The 19,101-nt window shown below is 38.3% G+C and overlaps 1 protein-coding gene across 4 annotated transcripts in view; it reads left to right on the top strand.

The window, feature by feature from the left end:
* The window catches only part of LOC138319377 (transport and Golgi organization protein 1 homolog), a 92,505-nt gene that overhangs the window by 12,074 nt on the left and 61,330 nt on the right, over positions 1-19,101 (top strand). For 3 of the 4 annotated variants that reach the window (XM_069262476.1, XM_069262474.1, XM_069262475.1), the window contains exons 7-15: positions 3,323-3,442; positions 4,179-6,553; positions 8,092-8,217; positions 10,170-10,200; positions 13,881-13,969; positions 14,262-14,339; positions 14,652-14,834; positions 14,944-15,048; positions 16,043-16,074. In XM_069262476.1, coding sequence (XP_069118577.1) covers positions 3,323-3,442; positions 4,179-6,553; positions 8,092-8,217; positions 10,170-10,200; positions 13,881-13,969; positions 14,262-14,339; positions 14,652-14,834; positions 14,944-15,048; positions 16,043-16,074 — 3,139 coding nt within the window. The remainder of the gene's footprint in view (positions 1-3,322; positions 3,443-4,178; positions 6,554-8,091; positions 8,218-10,169; positions 10,201-13,880; positions 13,970-14,261; positions 14,340-14,651; positions 14,835-14,943; positions 15,049-16,042; positions 16,075-19,101) is intronic. The other variant, XM_069262477.1, reaches the window with a different exon arrangement.

Here is a 19,101-nt window from a genome sequence, read left to right as displayed (position 1 = left end):
TGTTAGATAAACTGTGGAAGGTGGTCAGGGTAAGTCTGGTGATAGTGACTGTTACATAAGGAATATACCACCGAGGTCTTTATTAGATAAACTGTGGAAGGTGGTCAGGGTAAGTAAGTCTAGTAAGTCTGGTGATAGTGACTGTTACATAAGGAATATACCACCGAGGTCTTGTTAGATAAACTGTGGAAGGTGGTCAGGGTAAGTCTGGTGATAGTGACTGTTACATAAGGAATATACCACCGAGGTCTTGTTAGATAAACTGTGGAAGGTGGTCAGGGTAAGTCTAGTGATAGTGACTGTTACATAAGGAATATACCACCGAGGTCTTGTTTAGATAAACTGTGGAAGGTGGTCAGGGTAAGTCTGGTGATAGTGACTGTTACATAAGGAATATACCACCGAGGTCTTATTAGATAAACTGTGGAAGGTGGTCAGGGTAAGTCTGGTGATAGTGACTGTTACATAAGGAATATACCACAGAGGTCTTGTTAGATAAACTGTGGAAGGTGGTCAGGGTAAGTCTGGTGATAGTGACTGTTACATAAGGAATATACCACCGAGGTCTTGTTAGATAAACTGTGGAAGGTGGTCAGGGTAAGTCTAGTGATAGTGCTGTTACATAAGGAATATACCACCGTGGTCTTATAGATAAACTGTGGAAGGTGTGGTCAGGGTAAGTCTGGTGATAGTGACTGTTACATAAGGAATATACCACAGAGGTCTTGTTAGATAAACTGTGGAAGGTGGTCAGGGTAAGTCTAGTGATAGTGACTGTTACATAAGGAATATACCACAGAGGTCTTGTTAGATAAACTGTGGAAGGTGGTCAGGGTAAGTCTAGTGATAGCAGCGGCGTAGCTAGGACTGGATAGGCCTGCATGCCTGGGGGTGCTCAGGGTCCAGGGGCGAAGCCCCGGTAGGGGGTATGGTGGGCGAAGCCCCCCAGAAGCTGACGGGAAATTGTTATAACTATTTTACTTCTTTGGTAACTTTTAACATATATACCAATGGTTAAATGGAGGTCACGATATTTCGGTGATAACCATGCAAAACTATACACAAAATGTAGAACGGTGGTGATTTTATATACATGTAATCGTACTATACTAGACTCCCCTGACAAGTGTTCGAACAAAAAAAAACAACAACAAAAACGGATTTTGGTTGTAAAAATTAAAATTGTAAGGAATGGGAGAATTTTGTGTTATTTTAACTGATGACAAACTTATGGCGAATATTCTAAACAGAATTAAAATTAAGTTTACGTGTTGGTTTGTTTACGACAGCGAGTCAAAGACCACTGTCAAAATGGCGTAAGAAGGGACCAGTTCTCGACCACCTCAATAAAAAAATTAGACATTGTATTTATGACCTATTTTTCTACCTATTATGTTCTATTTCTAACAATTACAACAACAAAAATTATTTTCTAAATGAACAATCTGTTCATATTCGACAAAAATAAAAGTCAACTGTTTCGTGAGTAGACACCATAAATCATGGATTAACACGCGTTTTAACGGGGCAGAAAGTCAGAACCAAAATTGAAAAATTCACTTTTTCGTTACTAAGGCCAAGAACATGTTGCAATTGCTATTGTAGTTGTTTTGCTATCATTTCAATATAACTATATGTTTTTAGAATATTTCTAACTTTTCATGCGATGTTGTTTATTTTGGTAATCGTAAGTGTTTCCTGATTCAAAATCCACATTTGCTTGAGGGAATTTGGTGAAGAAGTCTAACATTGTCTTTGACAGGATTCAAACATAATCAAATTTAACAACCTGGTAACCGGAAATATATAGACTATTAATTCTAATAAATTTACAGAATGGCCAATGTTCAAATCTTTCAAATGTGCACAAAGTTATGTTAGGCATACAGTTGGACATATCATATGTATTTATACGTAATTTATATTCTGCAGTGTTACGTGTATTCAAATGTTGTGTTTTTTTCTGACTGTGCAAAAATGTAAGTCAGATTATTTTTTGCATGCTTGAGCATGCAAGCATGCACGGGCGCTACGCCACTGGATAGTGACTGTTACATAAGGAATATACCACCGTGGTCTTGTTAGATAAACTGTGGAAGGTGGTCAGGGTAAGTCTGGTGATAGTGACTGTTACATAAGGAATATACCACCGAGGTCTTGTTAGATAAACTGTGGAAGGTGGTCAGGATAAGTCTGGTGATAGTGACTGTTACATAAGGAATATACCACCGAGGTCTTGTTAGATAAACTGTGGAAGGTGGTCAGGGTAAGTCTGGTGATAGTGACTGTTACATAAGGAATATACCACCGTGGTCTTATTAGATAAACTGTGGAAGGTGGTCAGGGTAAGTCTGGTGATAGTGACTGTTACATAAGGAATATACCACAGAGGTCTTGTTAGATAAACTGTGGAAGGTGGTCAGGGTAAGTCTGGTGATAGTGACTGTTACATAAGGAATATACCACCGAGGTCTTGTTAGATAAACTGTGGAAGGTGGTCAGGGTAAGTCTGGTGATAGTGACTGTTACATAAGGAATATACCACCGAGGTCTTGTTAGATAAACTGTGGAAGGTGGTCAGGGTAAGTCTGGTGATAGTGACTGTTACATAAGGAATATACCACAGAGGTCTTGTTAGATAAACTGTGGAAGGTGGTCAGGGTAAGTCTAGTGATAGTGACTGTTACATAAGGACATTGATAGAACTCAAATGTCTCACACAGTGAAAGATGATAGATACAAATTGTTTTAAGGATCTAATTGGGTTTTTAGAGTATTGCCTGAAATTTTTTTTTCTAATTTTTCTTCCTTGTACTTAGAGATGATACACCACTGACAAATGTTTTTTTTCTTTATCAAAAACAGGAGCACACAAATTGGTATTTTTCTTCTGTTACAAAAGTAACGTTTTAATTGTTACATTACCACCAATGGAAAGTTTGAGCTTCTTATTTCTTCAATATAAAATTTTTAAAAATAATCAATATTGCATCACGAAAAAATTCTATGACACTATGCCCTATATGAAATGAAATACTAATTGCACATAAACTAAAAGCAAAACAAACTATTTTATAAGCATTTTTGTGTTAATTAGACACATATATACATGATTAAACATCATTGTTCAAATGATGAGTGTCATTTATGCTCTGTCGGAAGTGGAGCATCTTTAATAGTTATTTGTGAGTTTTGCAGGATTCTTTTGTGATATTATACAATTATGTTAATTTCTTAACATTGATTTTAAACAAACTTAGCTCTATCTTTCTTTTGGGTCGAATTATTCAAGTGTACTATCAAAATCTTCTGCTGTTTTCAGATGTTTTTGATTTTGACGATATTAAAGCAAAGAATATCTTAAATCATATCAATGAATTTGATGAAGATATATTTCCAATACTTCATGACGAAGCAAATGAGGAAAAATTGAGAATTGAAGGTAACATCTATCCTAAAATGTTTTGAAAGTGAAGCATGCAGAAAAATGCAATTAACACATCACAGAATAAAGCTAGTTGATTCCAAAGTAACTGCATGGTATTATGTTTGATAAACTAATACAAGAAGATTACAGAAGTTTGGCTGATTTTTTATCTATTTTTTACTGTGATAAGTCTAATACTGTGTCACTTTTTTGAAACTAAATCCCATTTATCAAGAATATTTAAAAAGTATAATCCCGATGATTTTGATGCTTTTTGTCCTCCAGCACCAGTTAGTCTCTTGCTGGTAAAACATTTGTGTTGCATGGAGTGTGCTACACTAACCACTGACTACTAATTACTGTCAATAAACCATAATGTAGATTAAGTCCCTAACTGTGCATGTTCCATTGTGAGATTTCTGTTACTTTTTTATCTTCCTTTTACAGAATATCCTCAAATTCAATGAATATGTCTTGTATATAGGCTCAACTGGCCTCTCTAGATGCATCTGTTGAGTGTGTGACCTCAAAATATCCAATCATGGCCGATTATAGGAATATCTTTTATTAGAGCCTTTATTTATTGTACCTAAAGAAGGAATGTGAAGTAAACATTTGTGTGTAATAACAATCAATATCTATCGTTTTATGTTGGGCAACAAACTTCATTTTATATCTCTTATTTTCCAGTTATCTGATATTTATAGAACATTTACAAACTTTTAAATACTTATTTGTTTTTCTTATACAGAGTTGAATAAAATCCTGTTGAATAAATCTCCATCACCAAGTGAAGAAATATCTGCAGAGAGAACTTCCCGTGAAGGATCAACAGAACCTACAGTATCTCCAGATACATCACAGCAAGAATCTGCTAAATCTGAACAACAGACAGCAGCTACATCTCAACAACAACAAACACCAGAGCAAACATCAGCTACATCTCAGCAACAACAAACAACAGAGCAAGCATCAGCTACATCTCAACAACAACAAACACCAGAACAAGCAGCAGCTACATCTCAACAACAACAAACACCAGAACAAGCATCAGCCACATCTCAACAACAACAAACACCAGAGCAAGCAGCAGCCACATCTCAACAACAACAAACAACAGAGCAAGCAGCAGCCACATCTCAACAAGACAAAACTCAAGAATCAGCTGATGCAGGCAAACCCACAGAGGAAGCCAAACAGGTGGAGGAAGAGATCCAGAAAAAGGAGGAATTCAAAGATGACACAGAGATTGACAATGATGAGGAATCTGATGTCATTACAGATGTAATGGCTGATTTAAAGAACGTAGAACAGCAAGCAAAGGTGAGCACAGGTGATGATAGCAGTCCGTCCGAGGGAGGCTCAGCAGAGAAAGGCATGAAAGAGTCACAGAAGTTTGAGGACATTAAAGAAACAAATCTCTCCCAAGACACTGCTAAAACTGAAAGTACAGATGCTAAGAAGGAAGAAAATAATGTGAAATCATCATCAGATACTAAACAAACTGATCAGGAAGCAAAACCATTAGATTTTGTGCAGGCTCAGGTAGATGATGCAATGAAAAAAGTGGAAACAGGAGAAATTAACCTGGAATATCCTGCTGAGAAAACAATAGAACAGTTGGCAGATGGAGACAAGAAGGTGGAACAGACTATGACAGAAGGAGTTGAAAAAACAGAACAGAAAGAAGACAACAAAGAATTGGAACAGAAAGAAGACAAACAAATGGAACAGCCTAAAGACACACAAAAGGAAGAGCCTACAATAAAAATTGTAGAAACAAAAGAGGAAATCAAAGAGATGGAACAGCCATTAGTTCAACAGACAGAAAAGCCATTGTCTGAAGACAAAATGGCAGAAGTAAAGCCAAGCAGTCTAGATTCAGAAATCCAAATTAAAGGAGCTACAGAAGAGCGGGTTTTACCGTCGTCTGCCAGTGTTGTATCAGAGACAGCTGAACCAGGAGTCCCTCCAGGCTACACCATAATAGATGGCACACCATTCCCTTTAGACATGTTGGAGGACACAGCCCTGGATTCACCTTCACCTGTGGCTGAGGAACTCAAAACAAGGACACCAGATCAACCCTCATCCTTACACATTCAACCAACTGCAACATTTTCTCAAACTATGCAAACATCTGCAGATCCCACAAAGCTAGATCCTTCCCAAGTTTCAAATGTGGACAGTCAGTCAGAAATTCCACCCTTCCAAGAACCTGTCCACTCTAACATTGAGGAATCCATTTCTCAGCACCCATCTTTCACTGTGAGTGAAGCCAGTAGTCTTTCCTCTAGTGAGACAACCTCCTTATCAGATCAGCTGCCACTTAGTTCTGAAACCACACCAAGTGAAATCACAACAGAAAGCCTGCATGCCTCAGCGAGTGTATCAGAACAACTTCTGTCATCTATGGATGTAAGTGCCGATATGACAGAAAAACAAACAAGTACTGAGAATATTTCTACCAGAGACAATGTACACCAGAATCTTACACATGCTAACCTTTCAGAAGAAAAACTTCCTATGCCAGGATCAAGTCAAGATATATATGCTACTGCTGATTTTCTGTCCAGGAAAGTTCTCTCCCATGATGGATCACAAGGGAGTATGCCATCAACAGGACAATCTCAAGATGGAACTGGTGCTCCCCCAGTGGGACAGCAAAGTCCAGATCAGCAAACTGAAACAAAGTCTGATGATGCTAACTCAGCGACACAGAATGTTGGCAGTGGGTCTCCTCCAGTTTTACCTACAGGGGTAGACCAGGGTGTAACTCCGCCCAACACAGACTCCCCTACCAATATAGACCAAGGCGCCACACTACCTACTACAGACTCTCCTGATATTAAACAGCCAGTTACCCCACCTACCACAGATTTACCCAATGAGATCCCACCACCACCCCTGGCAGACAAACCCACTGCAACAGTACATCCATGGCAACAAGATTCCACCGAAAGTCCAGACAAAACCGGGACAGACTACAACACAGACTCACAGTGGTCACGTAAGATAAACGACGAAAGTATAGGTGATCAGGAGGACAAAGCGTACCAGGCAGACACGTGGTGGGTCAGAACGGTCAGGAACATGGACGCAAAACTCAAGGTTCTGGTGGTCAAGGTAAGTCACTAGTAAGGGGTAACATTATAAGACTAGTCACAAATAGATAATATAAAAATAGGAGAGTAATTTGGGTTTATTTTCACTACGGGGGATGGAAGCGCAACGTCCTGGGTTATGGAAAATGTAGAAATTCTTGATGGAAGCGGCCATGGGTTTATTTTGTTAGTCAGGGTCATTTAGCCAAATGTACCAAGCATAACGTTACCAATCTGTGGTCAGTACCTGACAGATGGTCCATGTGGGATTGATGACACCTTAACTACTGTGCCACCACAACTCCATATAAATAGGGGTATGGGATTTAGATATGATAGGTATATCCAGATTAATACCATATACACAATTTTGTAGTCCGTTTTATTCTTCTATTTTTGCTTTTATAAAAAAGAACCAACTAGATTTTAATAACTGAATTTTGTGATTTTTTAGTGGGAGCATACTATCGCACTTTTGTTTTCATTGTCTGGTATGGAGTCTGTGTACATCTGCTATGCGCAGATTTCAACTGCGCATGCGATACCGAAAGTCACTATCTTATACCGTCTCATATATGTTTCGGGTTTAATAGATTTCGCTGTGATTTAGTGACACCAACCTTTTAAAAACATGTACTAAGAAGTTCCTGTGAGTGATGTTCTACTATAAATTAACAACAGTGACATAAGACAGTGCTAAACACATTTGAAACCTCCATAACAATGCAATGCAAATCAGGTTTATATAGTCAATAAATGAAAGTGACGAAATGGATAAATTCCAGTACTGCCACAACATTACAGCGTTATTTAGCAGATTATATTAAATTTATTTCTCATCATCCTAGGTCCAAGGTGTAAGTTGCACAATCGCTTACTAACCCATGACCATAGACCGCATTTGCTGAGGTTCTAATAAATATTTTAAAAAATTACCCAGTCTTAAGTAAGAAAAACAGAATAAAAAACATTATACAATATCAGTATGGGTGCCTGAGCTCGAGATCTGATGTACCCAGAAAGACATTCAAGCATGACACAGGTAAGTCATCATGTTCACAGAGACTGGACAGTGCTGTAGTGGACGACTATTTTGAACCGCGAAACAAGTCTATCGTATCAATATCAATAAAACGAACTTCTATGTAACAAAGAACACAATTAAAAAAGTTCAAAGTAATTTTACATCTAAAGTTCTGATGAAGTAAAGGAAAGTATTTATTACAATACATCAAGGACGTAAACCATCCTTGCAATAGTCCCAAGGGTAATGAGTGATAGTGCTACGTACTAGTGTTGCAGAGGATGATTTCATATAGGCTTATGGGTATATATCTGCAGGTTATTCATTAATTATTTGTTATATTTTTCTATGTGCAAAATAGATGCATATTGTACTGGAAATTGAGGTTTTAGGAAGTAGTTAGCGAGCACTAAATGTCTAACAGACATATTTCTAGCTTTCACATTCTTTAAAATTGTGGAAAGGTCATCACCTAGATAGCCAGTGTAACAGTATATATGTATTATGTGATTTATGTTTTATTTGTTTGTTGCCAGTTACCACCCTCGATCCAGTCCCTTCTGGAACAGGAACCATTAGGTCTGTCCCCACAGATGGCCATCTTTGTTACCACGGTGATGTCGGCCATACTGTTCATCATGACTTGTTGTGGACTGTTCAAGGTTAGTTTATTTAATTTGGATTTAACTTTAGAGTGTGCACAGCGTGCACTGTATCTTGAAAACACATAACATGTCTTGTATCCAACATGTTTCTAGTTTTAGCCGACTCCAATTAGAAAATTAATTGGAGAGATACTTAATAAATTAATTTTGCATAATACAGACATACCTTGTTAACTTGGTTAGGATCATGGAGACACTTCAGTTATCCAAATCTTCAAGTTAAGTTTACATGGGATCAGCTAAATGCTTTTAAAAAAAACCCAGGATTTTCAAGTTATTTAAGTTTGAGTTAATGAAGTTTGCCGGTACTTTGTATACATGTTAAGATCTTGAGTTACTTTGTATACAGGGTAAGATCTTGAGTTACTTTGTATACAGGGTAAGATCTTGAGTTACTTTGTATTATAGTGTAAGATCTTGAGTTACTTTGTATACATGTTAAGATCTTGAGTTACTTTGTATACAGGGTAAGATCTTGAGTTACTTTGTATACATGTTAAGATCTTGAGTTACTTTGTATACATGTTAAGATCTTGAGTTACTTTGTATACAGGGTAAGATCTTGAGTTACTTTGTATACATGTTAAGATCTTGAGTTACTTTGTATACATGTTAAGATCTTGAGTTACTTTGTATACAGGGTAAGATCTTGAGTTACTTTGTATAAATGTTAAGATCTTGAGTTACTTTGTATACAGTGTAAGATCTTGAGTTACTTTGTATACAGGGTAAGATCTTGAGTTACTTTGTATACAGGGTAAGATCTTGAGTTACTTTGTATACAGGGTAAGATCTTGAGTTACTTTGTATTATAGTGTAAGATCTTGAGTTACTTTGTATTATAGTGTAAGATCTTGAGTTACTTTGTATTATAGTGTAAGATCTTGAGTTACTTTGTATTATAGTGTAAGATCTTGAGTTACTTTGTAATATAGTGTAAGATCTTGAGTTACTTTGTATTATAGTGTAAGATCTTGAGTTACTTTGTATACATGTTAAGATCTTGAGTTACTTTGTATACAGGGTAAGATCTTGAGTTACTTTGTATTATAGTGTAAGATCTTGAGTTACTTTGTATTATAGTGTAAGATCTTGAGTTACTTTGTATTATAGTGTAAGATCTTGAGTTACTTTGTATACATGTTAAGATCTTGAGTTACTTTGTATACAGTGTAAGATCTTGAGTTACTTTGTATTATAGTGTAAGATCTTGAGTTTCTTTGTATTATAGTGTAAGATCTTGAGTTACTTTGTATACAGTGTAAGATCTTGAGTTACTTTGTATTATAGTGTAAGATCTTGAGTTTCTTTGTATTATAGTGTAAGATCTTGAGTTACTTTGTATACAGTGTAAGATCTTGAGTTACTTTGTATACAGGGTAAGATCTTGAGTTACTTTGTATACAAAGTAAGTTCTTGAGTTACTTTGTAGTAAAGGGTAAAATCTTGAGTTACTTTGTATTATAGTGTAAGATCTTGAGTTACTTTGTATACAAAGTAAGATCTTGAGTTACTTTGTATACAGGGTAAGGTCTTGAGTTACTTTGTATGCAAAGTAAGATCTTGAGTTACTTTGTATACAGGGTAAGATCTTGAGTTACTTTGTATTATAGTGTAAGATCTTGAGTTACTTTGTATTGCAATGTATGGTTGAGTTAATTTGTATTTCAGGGTAAAACTTCCAAGAAAAGTTCTTGAGTTACTTTGTAGTAAAGGGTAAAATCTTGAGTTACTTTGTATTATAGTGTAAGATCTTGAGTTACTTTGTATACAAAGTAAGATCTTGAGTTACTTTGTATACAGGGTAAGGTCTTGAGTTACTTTGTATGCAAAGTAAGATCTTGAGTTACTTTGTATACAGGGTAAGATCTTGAGTTACTTTGTATTATAGTGTAAGATCTTGAGTTACTTTGTATTGCAATGTATGGTTGAGTTAATTTGTATTTCAGGGTAAAACTTCCAAGAAAAAGGACCCTATTTGTAAGTATTATTAATTTGTATCTTTATTTTAATATTATAATGATCCATTCCTATCCTGATACGAGGGGGCGAAATACTACACAAAAAACCCGAATCCATATCTCGGCGTATGAGGTTTATTTTAATCACGATGAAACAAAGTGAAGAACTGAAACAAACAGAAAGAAGAATTACTCTTTCTGATTGACAGAACACATAACAAACAACACTATGCTATAATGTAATAAATGTGACTCGAGACGAAATGACCTTAATTTGACATGATTTACTTTAATATGTCGACTGTATATTTCCTATTCATAGTAAATATGAGTGATCGATAACATAACATACAATAGGAATGAAACTACATTTAGTCTAAACGATTATAAACTCTGTAAACTTACAATTTTGGACCACCCAAACTAATGGTACGAGGCCCTCCAATGGTGTATCTTGCAAAAAGAGCGAACCAAAAGGGGGATAACTCTAATGTAACTATAAAATTTTAAAGCGGCGATGTACCGAATCTATGACACATAACATAATACGAAATAATTGTATAATGTAACTATTTGTTACAGAACAATTCCACTAATGAAAAGGAAAGTGTACCATCATTTTGAATTGAATACAGGCTCAGTATTGGGGGTTGTGGTAATATATAGTGAACTCATGTTAGATTAGATACAGATCATGATTCCACTAAAACAGACATCTTCAATATAGTAATTGGATGATTCCTTTATCAATTTTTAGGTCACCTGAGACGAAGTCTCAAGTGACCTATTCTAATCGCCTTTTGTCCGTCGTCGTGCGTCGTGCGTCAACCGTCGTCCGTCGTCCGTCATCCATCGTATGTCCGTAAACAATTTACATTTTCGACTTCTTCTCCAAAACTGGTGAAGCAATTTCAATGAAATTTTGCACAAACCTTCTTAGGTATAAGGCCAATCAAAATTGTGAATTATATGGTCCCCACCCCTCAGGGGGCTGTAAGAGGGGCCAAAAGGGGTAAAATTGAGTAAAATTTCAAAAATCTTCTTCTCTACTCACAGATGTGGTAGAATCAAATACTCTACATAGATAGAAAGGTCTTAAGGTCCTTTACAAAAATTGTGAATTATATGACCCTGGGGTCTCTAGTTTCCCCCCGGGGAGGGGGTTAAGTTTACTATAGTTTATATTGGGAAAACACATTTTTGCGCATTATTTGGTCATTTGTAATAGGAAATGAGTCAAATGTTGTCAGAATTATCAGTATGAGAAGGCTATTTCATCCTATTAACAAATTTTCAATGACTGACCCCCAGGGGCCTTAGGGGCGGGGTCAAAATGGGTCAATTAGGCTAAAACTTCAAAAATCTTCTTCTGAAATTCTGAAAATGGTAGAATCAAATACTTTTCATAAATAGAAAGGTCTTAAGGTCCTTTACAAAAATTGTGAATTATATGACCCTGGGGTCTCACGTTTCCCTCCTGGGGAGGGGGTCAAGTTTACTATAGTTTATATAGGGAAAACACATTTATGAGCATGTTTTGCTCAATTTTCATTGGAAACGAGTCAAACTTGGTTAGAATTATTAGCCTGAGATAGCATTTTAATATCATATCCACATTGGTCCTGGCCAACCCCCTGGGGGCAGAGGGGCGGGGCTAAAAAAGGGGTCAAATAGGCTAAAACTTCAAAAATCTTCTTCTGAAATTCTGGAAATGGTAGAATCAAATACTTTTCATTAATAGAAATGTCTTAAGGTCCTTTACAAAAATTGTGAATTATATGACCCTGGGGTCTCACGTTTCCCCCTGGGGAGGGGGTCAAGTTTACTATAGTTTATATAGGGAAAACACATTTATGAGCATTTTTTGCTCAATTTTCATTGGAAACGAGTCAAACTTGGTTAGAATTATTAGCCTGAGATAGCATTTTAATATCATATCCATATTGGTCCAGGCCGACCCCCTGGGGGCAGAGAGGCGGAGCCAAAAAAGGTCAAATAGGCTAAAACTTCAAAAATATTCTTTTAAAATTCTGGAAATCATGTATAATCAAATTATCAAATACACTTTATAGATGAAAAGGTCTTAAAGTTTGTTTATAAAAATTGTAAATTATATGACCCTGGGATCTCCTGTTTCCCCTTGGGGAGGGGGTCAAGTTTACTATAGTTTATATAGGAAAAACACATTAATGAACATTTTTTGCTCAATTTTCATAGGAAATGAGTCAAACTTGGTTAGAATTATTAGCCTGAGATAGCATTTTAATATCATATCCACATTGGTCCTGGCCGACCCCCTGGGGGCAGAGGGGCGGAGCTAAAAAAGGGTAAAAATGATTAAAATTTCAAAAAATACCTCTAAGTTCACAGGTCTGATGGAAGCAAATACTCTTCATAGTCTAAAAAGTCAAATTTATAAATCACTGACCAACTTCAAGGCCCAGCATATGGTGTTTATATGTCTTTAATTTGTTTCATTTTTTGTTTCATTATATATTCTAACTCAGGTGACCGTTAAGGCCCATGGGCCTCTTGTTTTTTACCTAATTTCTTTTACAGTGGAACCTCCCAAAACCGAACCTTCTCAAAACCGATCACCTCTAGAAACCGAACATGGGGTCATGTACGGAATTAATTCCTCTTTATTAATAGTATATAAAACTTCCCAAAACCGATCCCTCCCAATTCCGAATACCGGACCGATTTTGAGATCGGAATAGTCAAATGTAACTAAAATACTCTTCTGAAAACCGGCCTTACCTGAGCGACACCGATAGATTGCATTGAGGTCTGATCAACCGACCGTGAAATACACACGTACCTGTACCATAGTTGTTGCATGCCATGTCCTTGGGCATGTATACAGATGTGAAGGCTATAGGTACACGGTAATTATACCCGAGATGGTGGTGTAATTATTTAATCATGCCTATTGTTTAGATATCTAATGAAGGTCTACCATGTGCACGCGGTTTGTTTCGTATTCAAATCACACGTTTTTTTTATTTACATATGTAGTTGTCGGATAACGTAAATTATCTGTATGAAGAAGCCGAAGCCATGTATTGTTTTAGAAAATGACTATGTCATATAATGACCGGCATCGACTGATCATCGTGTAAATAGACCATATAATTTGATTCTTGACGTAACCGGGAGCGATCGGTCGTATGTAGGTTGCAGACGATCGCGAGAACATCCCCAAGAACATTCACGCAACTAACTAAACTACGTCAAGTTTGCTGTAATCCATTCCTTTTAAACGTATGATTCTCTCTTTTGTGATAACATTCACATTAACAATCAATATCGGTCGGTTTTAACGAACACTAGGCATACCTGCGGTGCACTAATGTAAAAAACGACTCCCGATCGATTAAATCCGGATCGTGATGATCGGTATTCGGTTCACTTCTCCAAACCGAACCCTCTCTAAACCGACCGAAATTATATGCACCGACCATGATCGGTTTCGGGAGGTTCCACTGTATTTACTTCTGTTAAGACATGTTGTAGTTATACTGGAAAAAATCATTAAAGGGTAGCAATGATTTTTAATTCAAGTTTCCAGTGATTCCCTAAGTAAAGAATATCTCTATACTTTGTAAACTATAGCACCTTTAAGGTGCGAGACAGTTGAGATGACAAGGCTTAGTGGCTAGTGATGTATTATGATTCATTCCTTGTCCTTTTGAACAGTGGTAGTCCGAAGCCTGGAGGAGCAGTTGTTTATCATGACGAAGGAAAAGGAAAACTTGGAGGATGATTTACAGAGTACAAAACAAAAGGTGAGATTTATGACAAAGATGATATAGTTTATGGTACAAAATTATCAGATGAATGTTCATGTCAGACATCTGACTCTGTTTTGGCGTTTACATTAATTACCAAGCATGGTTTACTTAACCACTTTATTTGATAAAACAGCCTCCATTTTATAGGTTTGACCTGGGCTTCACCAGTGTATTTCTTTCTTTTTGAATGCTTATTGAATCATCTGATTTAGAATCTACAAAGGTTGTATGCTTAAAGAATGAAATGTTTGATATAGAGACTGACTGTTTGTGAATTTCGTTACAGATGACAGATCTGGAAAAGGACCTGAATGTACACCAGTCGTCATCGGGAGATTTAGAAACAGAACTTCACAACCACAAGGTAAGGCCATCCGTATTATCTAGCTGTAGTACAAACAATTGTATATATAGTGTCAATGATGGTTAGTATTTTTTTATAAAATGCTTGGTATAAACTATATCAATGCTGCGTGTCAAATCTTTGTGTTATAGCCATAGTGTGTAGAACTATTGATTATAGTATTGTTTAAAATGTTATATGTCAGCTGTTTCTGACTGCTACTGAAACTTGTCATACTCAGGTATACTTCTTAGTATATGTTAACTGTAGTAATCTGTCAGGAACATGGCCGTGCAGTAATGTGAAAGTAATCAACTTCTGATAAATCTACAGCTCCATGTGGATGTTCTGAAGCAGAAGCTGGGAATTCTAGAACAGGAGAAAGAGAAACTGACGGTAGATATACAACGGAGGCAGCAGGACGCCGAGTCAGAACACGAGAGTGCTACCGAGCTACACAAACAAATTATATACAAGGATAAAATGTTGGAAGAGCTCCACGATCTACAGGAAAAGGTATGTAATCTTTTTGACATATTATATGCATTTTGAATAATAGTTGTTTATTCTTGAAGAATTTTGCGAGTTTGAACTTTTCTAAACATGTTTGATATTATGATTTTAGACAAACCAACAGTTATCAGAAGCACACTTGGAGTTAGCAAATTATACCTCACAACTCCAGGGATCAACGGAACAGGTTCAGCACTTGGAAACTAGGAAACAACAGGTAGCTGTTTCTAGTTATTCCATTGATTTCCTTAATTCTGAATGCAATTTATCAGTCAGGTTTTAGTTAACGGAGTGGGGAAACCATTGTGTTTGCTCCATTTTTAGCTCACCTTCCCGAAGGGCAAGTGAGCTTATGCCGTGGTGCGGCGACCGTCCTCCGTCCGTCCGGCTGTCCGGCCGTCCGACGTCAACTTTTCCATTTAAACAACTTCTTCTCCAAAACTTGGAGACCTAGAGTCCTGAAATTTGACTTATAGCATGCTGGGATGAAGGGCTACCAAGTTTGTGCAAATGAATGACCTTGACCTTCATTCAAGGTCACAGGGGTCAAATAGGCTGAAATATCTTGATACAACTTCTGCTTCATAACAAAGAGGCCTAGAGACCTGATATTTGGCATGTGACATGCTGGGATGAAGGGCTACCAAGTTAGTTCAAATGAATTACTTTGACCTTCATTCAAGGTCACAGGGGTCAAAAAGGCTTAAATCTTTAAACAACTTCTTCTTAATAACCAAGAGGCCTAGGGAACTGATATTGGGCCTGTGGCATACTGGGATCAAGAGCTTATGATATTGTTTCCATCGATATAACCCTATATCTATTTCTGCGAAATAAAATTTATATACCGGTAAAACGCTGTGACTTCATCATTCAGGAAAGGTCACTCTTATGAAATTAAGCTCTGTGGAGATTGGGGGAACTTTGTGTCGGCACTCGTCACAATTAGATCTTGTCTCCACTAATTCTACTTTAATAGTCATTGATGCACCAATAACAAGTTATTAACTTGCAGAATTGTGGGTGAGTAGTATCATTTTATCATATGGTTAAATTTGACTTTTGACACACTGGATTTCTTAATTCCAATTTATTATCATTTTAAGAAGAGAACGATTGAAATGTTTGGAAGTATCTGACTGGGTAATGTCTGCTTTTTGATCTCCACTACAAGGTAGCAATTAAATTAATCAATGCTGTTGTTTTTTCAGCTATTACAAGAAGTAGAAGGATGGAAAGAAAAGTAAGTGACATTTCAGAATTTTCAAATAATGTTTACGGTATTCATTTCAAAATTTCTTTATTTAGAAGGAAAAAATTCTTTTCTCATTTTCCATTCTGCCAATGTAGTCAAACCGTAATATCTTCAGCAATAAATGAAATGCTGTGAACTTTAGCACGAGAAATGTTAGTTTGTCTGTAGTGTAACTACCCAGCCTTTCTCAAGTAGTGTTCTCTTGGTCAGCGACAGCGTGGGAAATGTTAGTTTGGCTGTAGTGTTACAACCCAGCCTTTCTCAAGTAGCGTTCCCTTGGTCAGCTGCAGCGCGGGAAATGTTAGTTTGTCTGTAGTGTTACTACCCAGCCTTTCTCAAGTAGCGTTCTCTTGGTCAGCTGCAGCGTGGGAAATGTTAGTTTGTCTGTAGTGTTACTACCCAGCCTTTCTCAAGTAGCGTTCTCTTGGTCAGCTGCAGCGTGGGAAATGTTAGTTTGTCTGTAGTGTTACAACCCAGCCTTTCTCAAGTAGCGTTCCCTTGGTCAGCTGCAGTGTGGGAAATGTTAGTTTGTCTGTAGTGTTACTACCCAGCCTTTCTCAAGTAGTGTTCTCTTGGTCAGCTGCAGCGTGGGAACCAGCCTTTCTCAAGTAGTGTTCTCTTGGTCAGCTGCAGTGCAGGAAATGTTAGTTTGTCTATAGTGTTACTACCCAGCCTTTCTCAAGTAGCGTTCCCTTGGTCAGCTGCAGTGTGGGAAATGTTAGTTTGTCTGTAGTGTAACTACCCAGCCTTTCTCAAGTAGTGTTCCCTTGGTCAGCTGCAGCGCGGGAAATGTTAGTTTGTCTGTAGTGTTACTACCCAGCCTTTCTCAAGTAGTGTTCCCTTGGTCAGCTGCAGCGCGGGAAATGTTAGTTTGGCTGTAGTGTTACTACCCAGCCTTTCTCAAGTAGTGTTCTCTTGGTCAGCTGCAGCGTGGGACATGTTAGTTTGTCTGTAGTGTTACAACCCAGCCTTTCTCAAGTAGTGTTCTCTTGGTCAGCTGCAGCGCAGGAAATGTTAGTTTGTCTATAGTGTTACTACCCAGCCTTTCTCAAGTAGGGTTCCTTTCTCAAGTAGTGTTCTCTTGGTCAGCTGCAGCGTGGGACATGTTAGTTTGTCTGTAGTGTTACAACCCAGCCTTTCTCAAGTAGTGTTCTCTTGGTCAGCTGCAGTGCAGGAAATGTTAGTTTGTCTATAGTGTTACTACCCAGCCTTTCTCAAGTAGCGTTCCCTTGGTCAGCTGCAGTGTGGGAAATGTTAGTTTGTCTGTAGTGTAACTACCCAGCCTTTCTCAAGTAGTGTTCCCTTGGTCAGCTGCAGCGCGGGAAATGTTAGTTTGTCTGTAGTGTTACTACCCAGCCTTTCTCAAGTAGTGTTCCCTTGGTCAGCTGCAGCGAGGGAAATGTTAGTTTGGCTGTAGTGTTACTACCCAGCCTTTCTCAAGTAGTGTTCTCTTGGTCAGCTGCAGCGTGGGACATGTTAGTTTGTCTGTAGTGTTACAACCCAGCCTTTCTCAAGTAGTGTTCTCTTGGTCAGCTGCAGCGCAGGAAATGTTAGTTTGTCTATAGTGTTACTACCCAGCCTTTCTCAAGTAGCGTTCCCTTGGTCAGCTGCAGTGTGGGAAATGTTAGTTTGTCTGTAGTGTTACTACCCAGCCTTTCTCAAGTAGTGTTCCCTTGGTCAGCTGCAGCGCGGGAAATGTTAGTCTGTGTGTAGTGTTACTACCCAGCCTTTCTCAAGTAGTGTTCTCTTGGTCAGCTGCAGCGCAGAAAATGTTAGTTTGTCTGTAGTGTTATTACCCAGCCTTTCTCAAGTAGCGTTCCCTTGGTCAGCTGCAGTGCGGGAAATGTTAGTCTGTGTGTAGTGTTACTACCCAGCCATTCTCAAGTAGTGTTCTCTTGGTCAGCTGCAGCGTGGGAAATGTTAGTTTGTCTGTAGTGTTACAACCAAGCCTTTCTCAAGTAGCGTTCTCTTGGTCAGCTGCAGCGTGGGAACCAGCCTTTCTCAAGTAGTGTTCCCTTGGTCAGCTGCAGTGCGGGAAATGTTAGTTTGTGTGTAGTGTTACTACCCAGCCTTTCTCAAGTAGTGTTCTCTTGGTCAGCTGCAGCGTGGGAAATGTTAGTTTGTCTGTAGTGTTACAACCCAGCCTTTCTCAAGTAGCGTTCTCTTGGTCAGCTGCAGTGCAGGAAATGTTAGTTTGGCTGTAGTGTTACTACCCAGCCTTTCTCAAGTAGCGTTCTCTTGGTCAGCTTCAGTGCAGGAAATGTTAGTTTGTCTGTAGTGTTACTACCCAGCCTTTCTCAAGTAGCGTTCTCTTGGTCAGCTGCAGCGCGGGAAATGTTAGTTTGGCTGTAATGTTACTACCCAGCCTTTCTCAAGTAGTGTTCTCTTGGTCAGCTGCAGTGTGGGAAATGTTAGTTTGGCTGTAATGTTACTACCCAGCCTTTCTCAAGTAGCGTTCTCTTGGTCAGCTGCAGCGTGGGAAATGTTAGTTTGTCTGTAGTGTTACTACCCAGCCTTTCTCAAGTAGCGTTCCCTTGGTCAGCTGCAGCGTGGGAAATGTTAGTTTGGCTGTAGCGGTACTACCCAGCCTTTCTCAAGTAGCGTTCTCTTGGTCAGCTGCAGCGTGGGAAATGTTAGTTTGGCTGTAGTGTTACTACCCAGCCTTTCTCAAGTAGCGTTCCCTTGGTCAGCTGCAGCGTGGGAAATGTTAGTTTGGCTGTAGCGGTACTACCCAGCCTTTCTCAAGTAGCGTTCTCTTGGTCAGCTGCAGCGTGGGAAATGTTAGTTTGTCTGTAGTGTTACTACCCAGCCTTTCTCAAGTAGCGTTCCCTTGGTCAGCTGCAGCGTGGGAAATGTTAGTTTGGCTGTAGCGGTACTACCCAGCCTTTCTCAAGTAGCGTTCTCTTGGTCAGCTGCAGCGTGGGAAATGTTAGTTTGGCTGTAGCGGTACTACCCAGCCTTTCTCAAGTAGCGTTCCCTTGGTCAGCTGCAGCGTGGGAAATGTTAGTTTGGCTG

Source organism: Argopecten irradians, chromosome 3 (assembly GCF_041381155.1).
Source record: "Argopecten irradians isolate NY chromosome 3, Ai_NY, whole genome shotgun sequence".
NCBI lineage: Eukaryota > Metazoa > Mollusca > Bivalvia > Pectinida > Pectinidae > Argopecten > Argopecten irradians.
The sequence above is the reverse complement of the archived record's forward strand: the minus strand, read 5'-3'. Positions and strand labels throughout refer to the sequence as shown.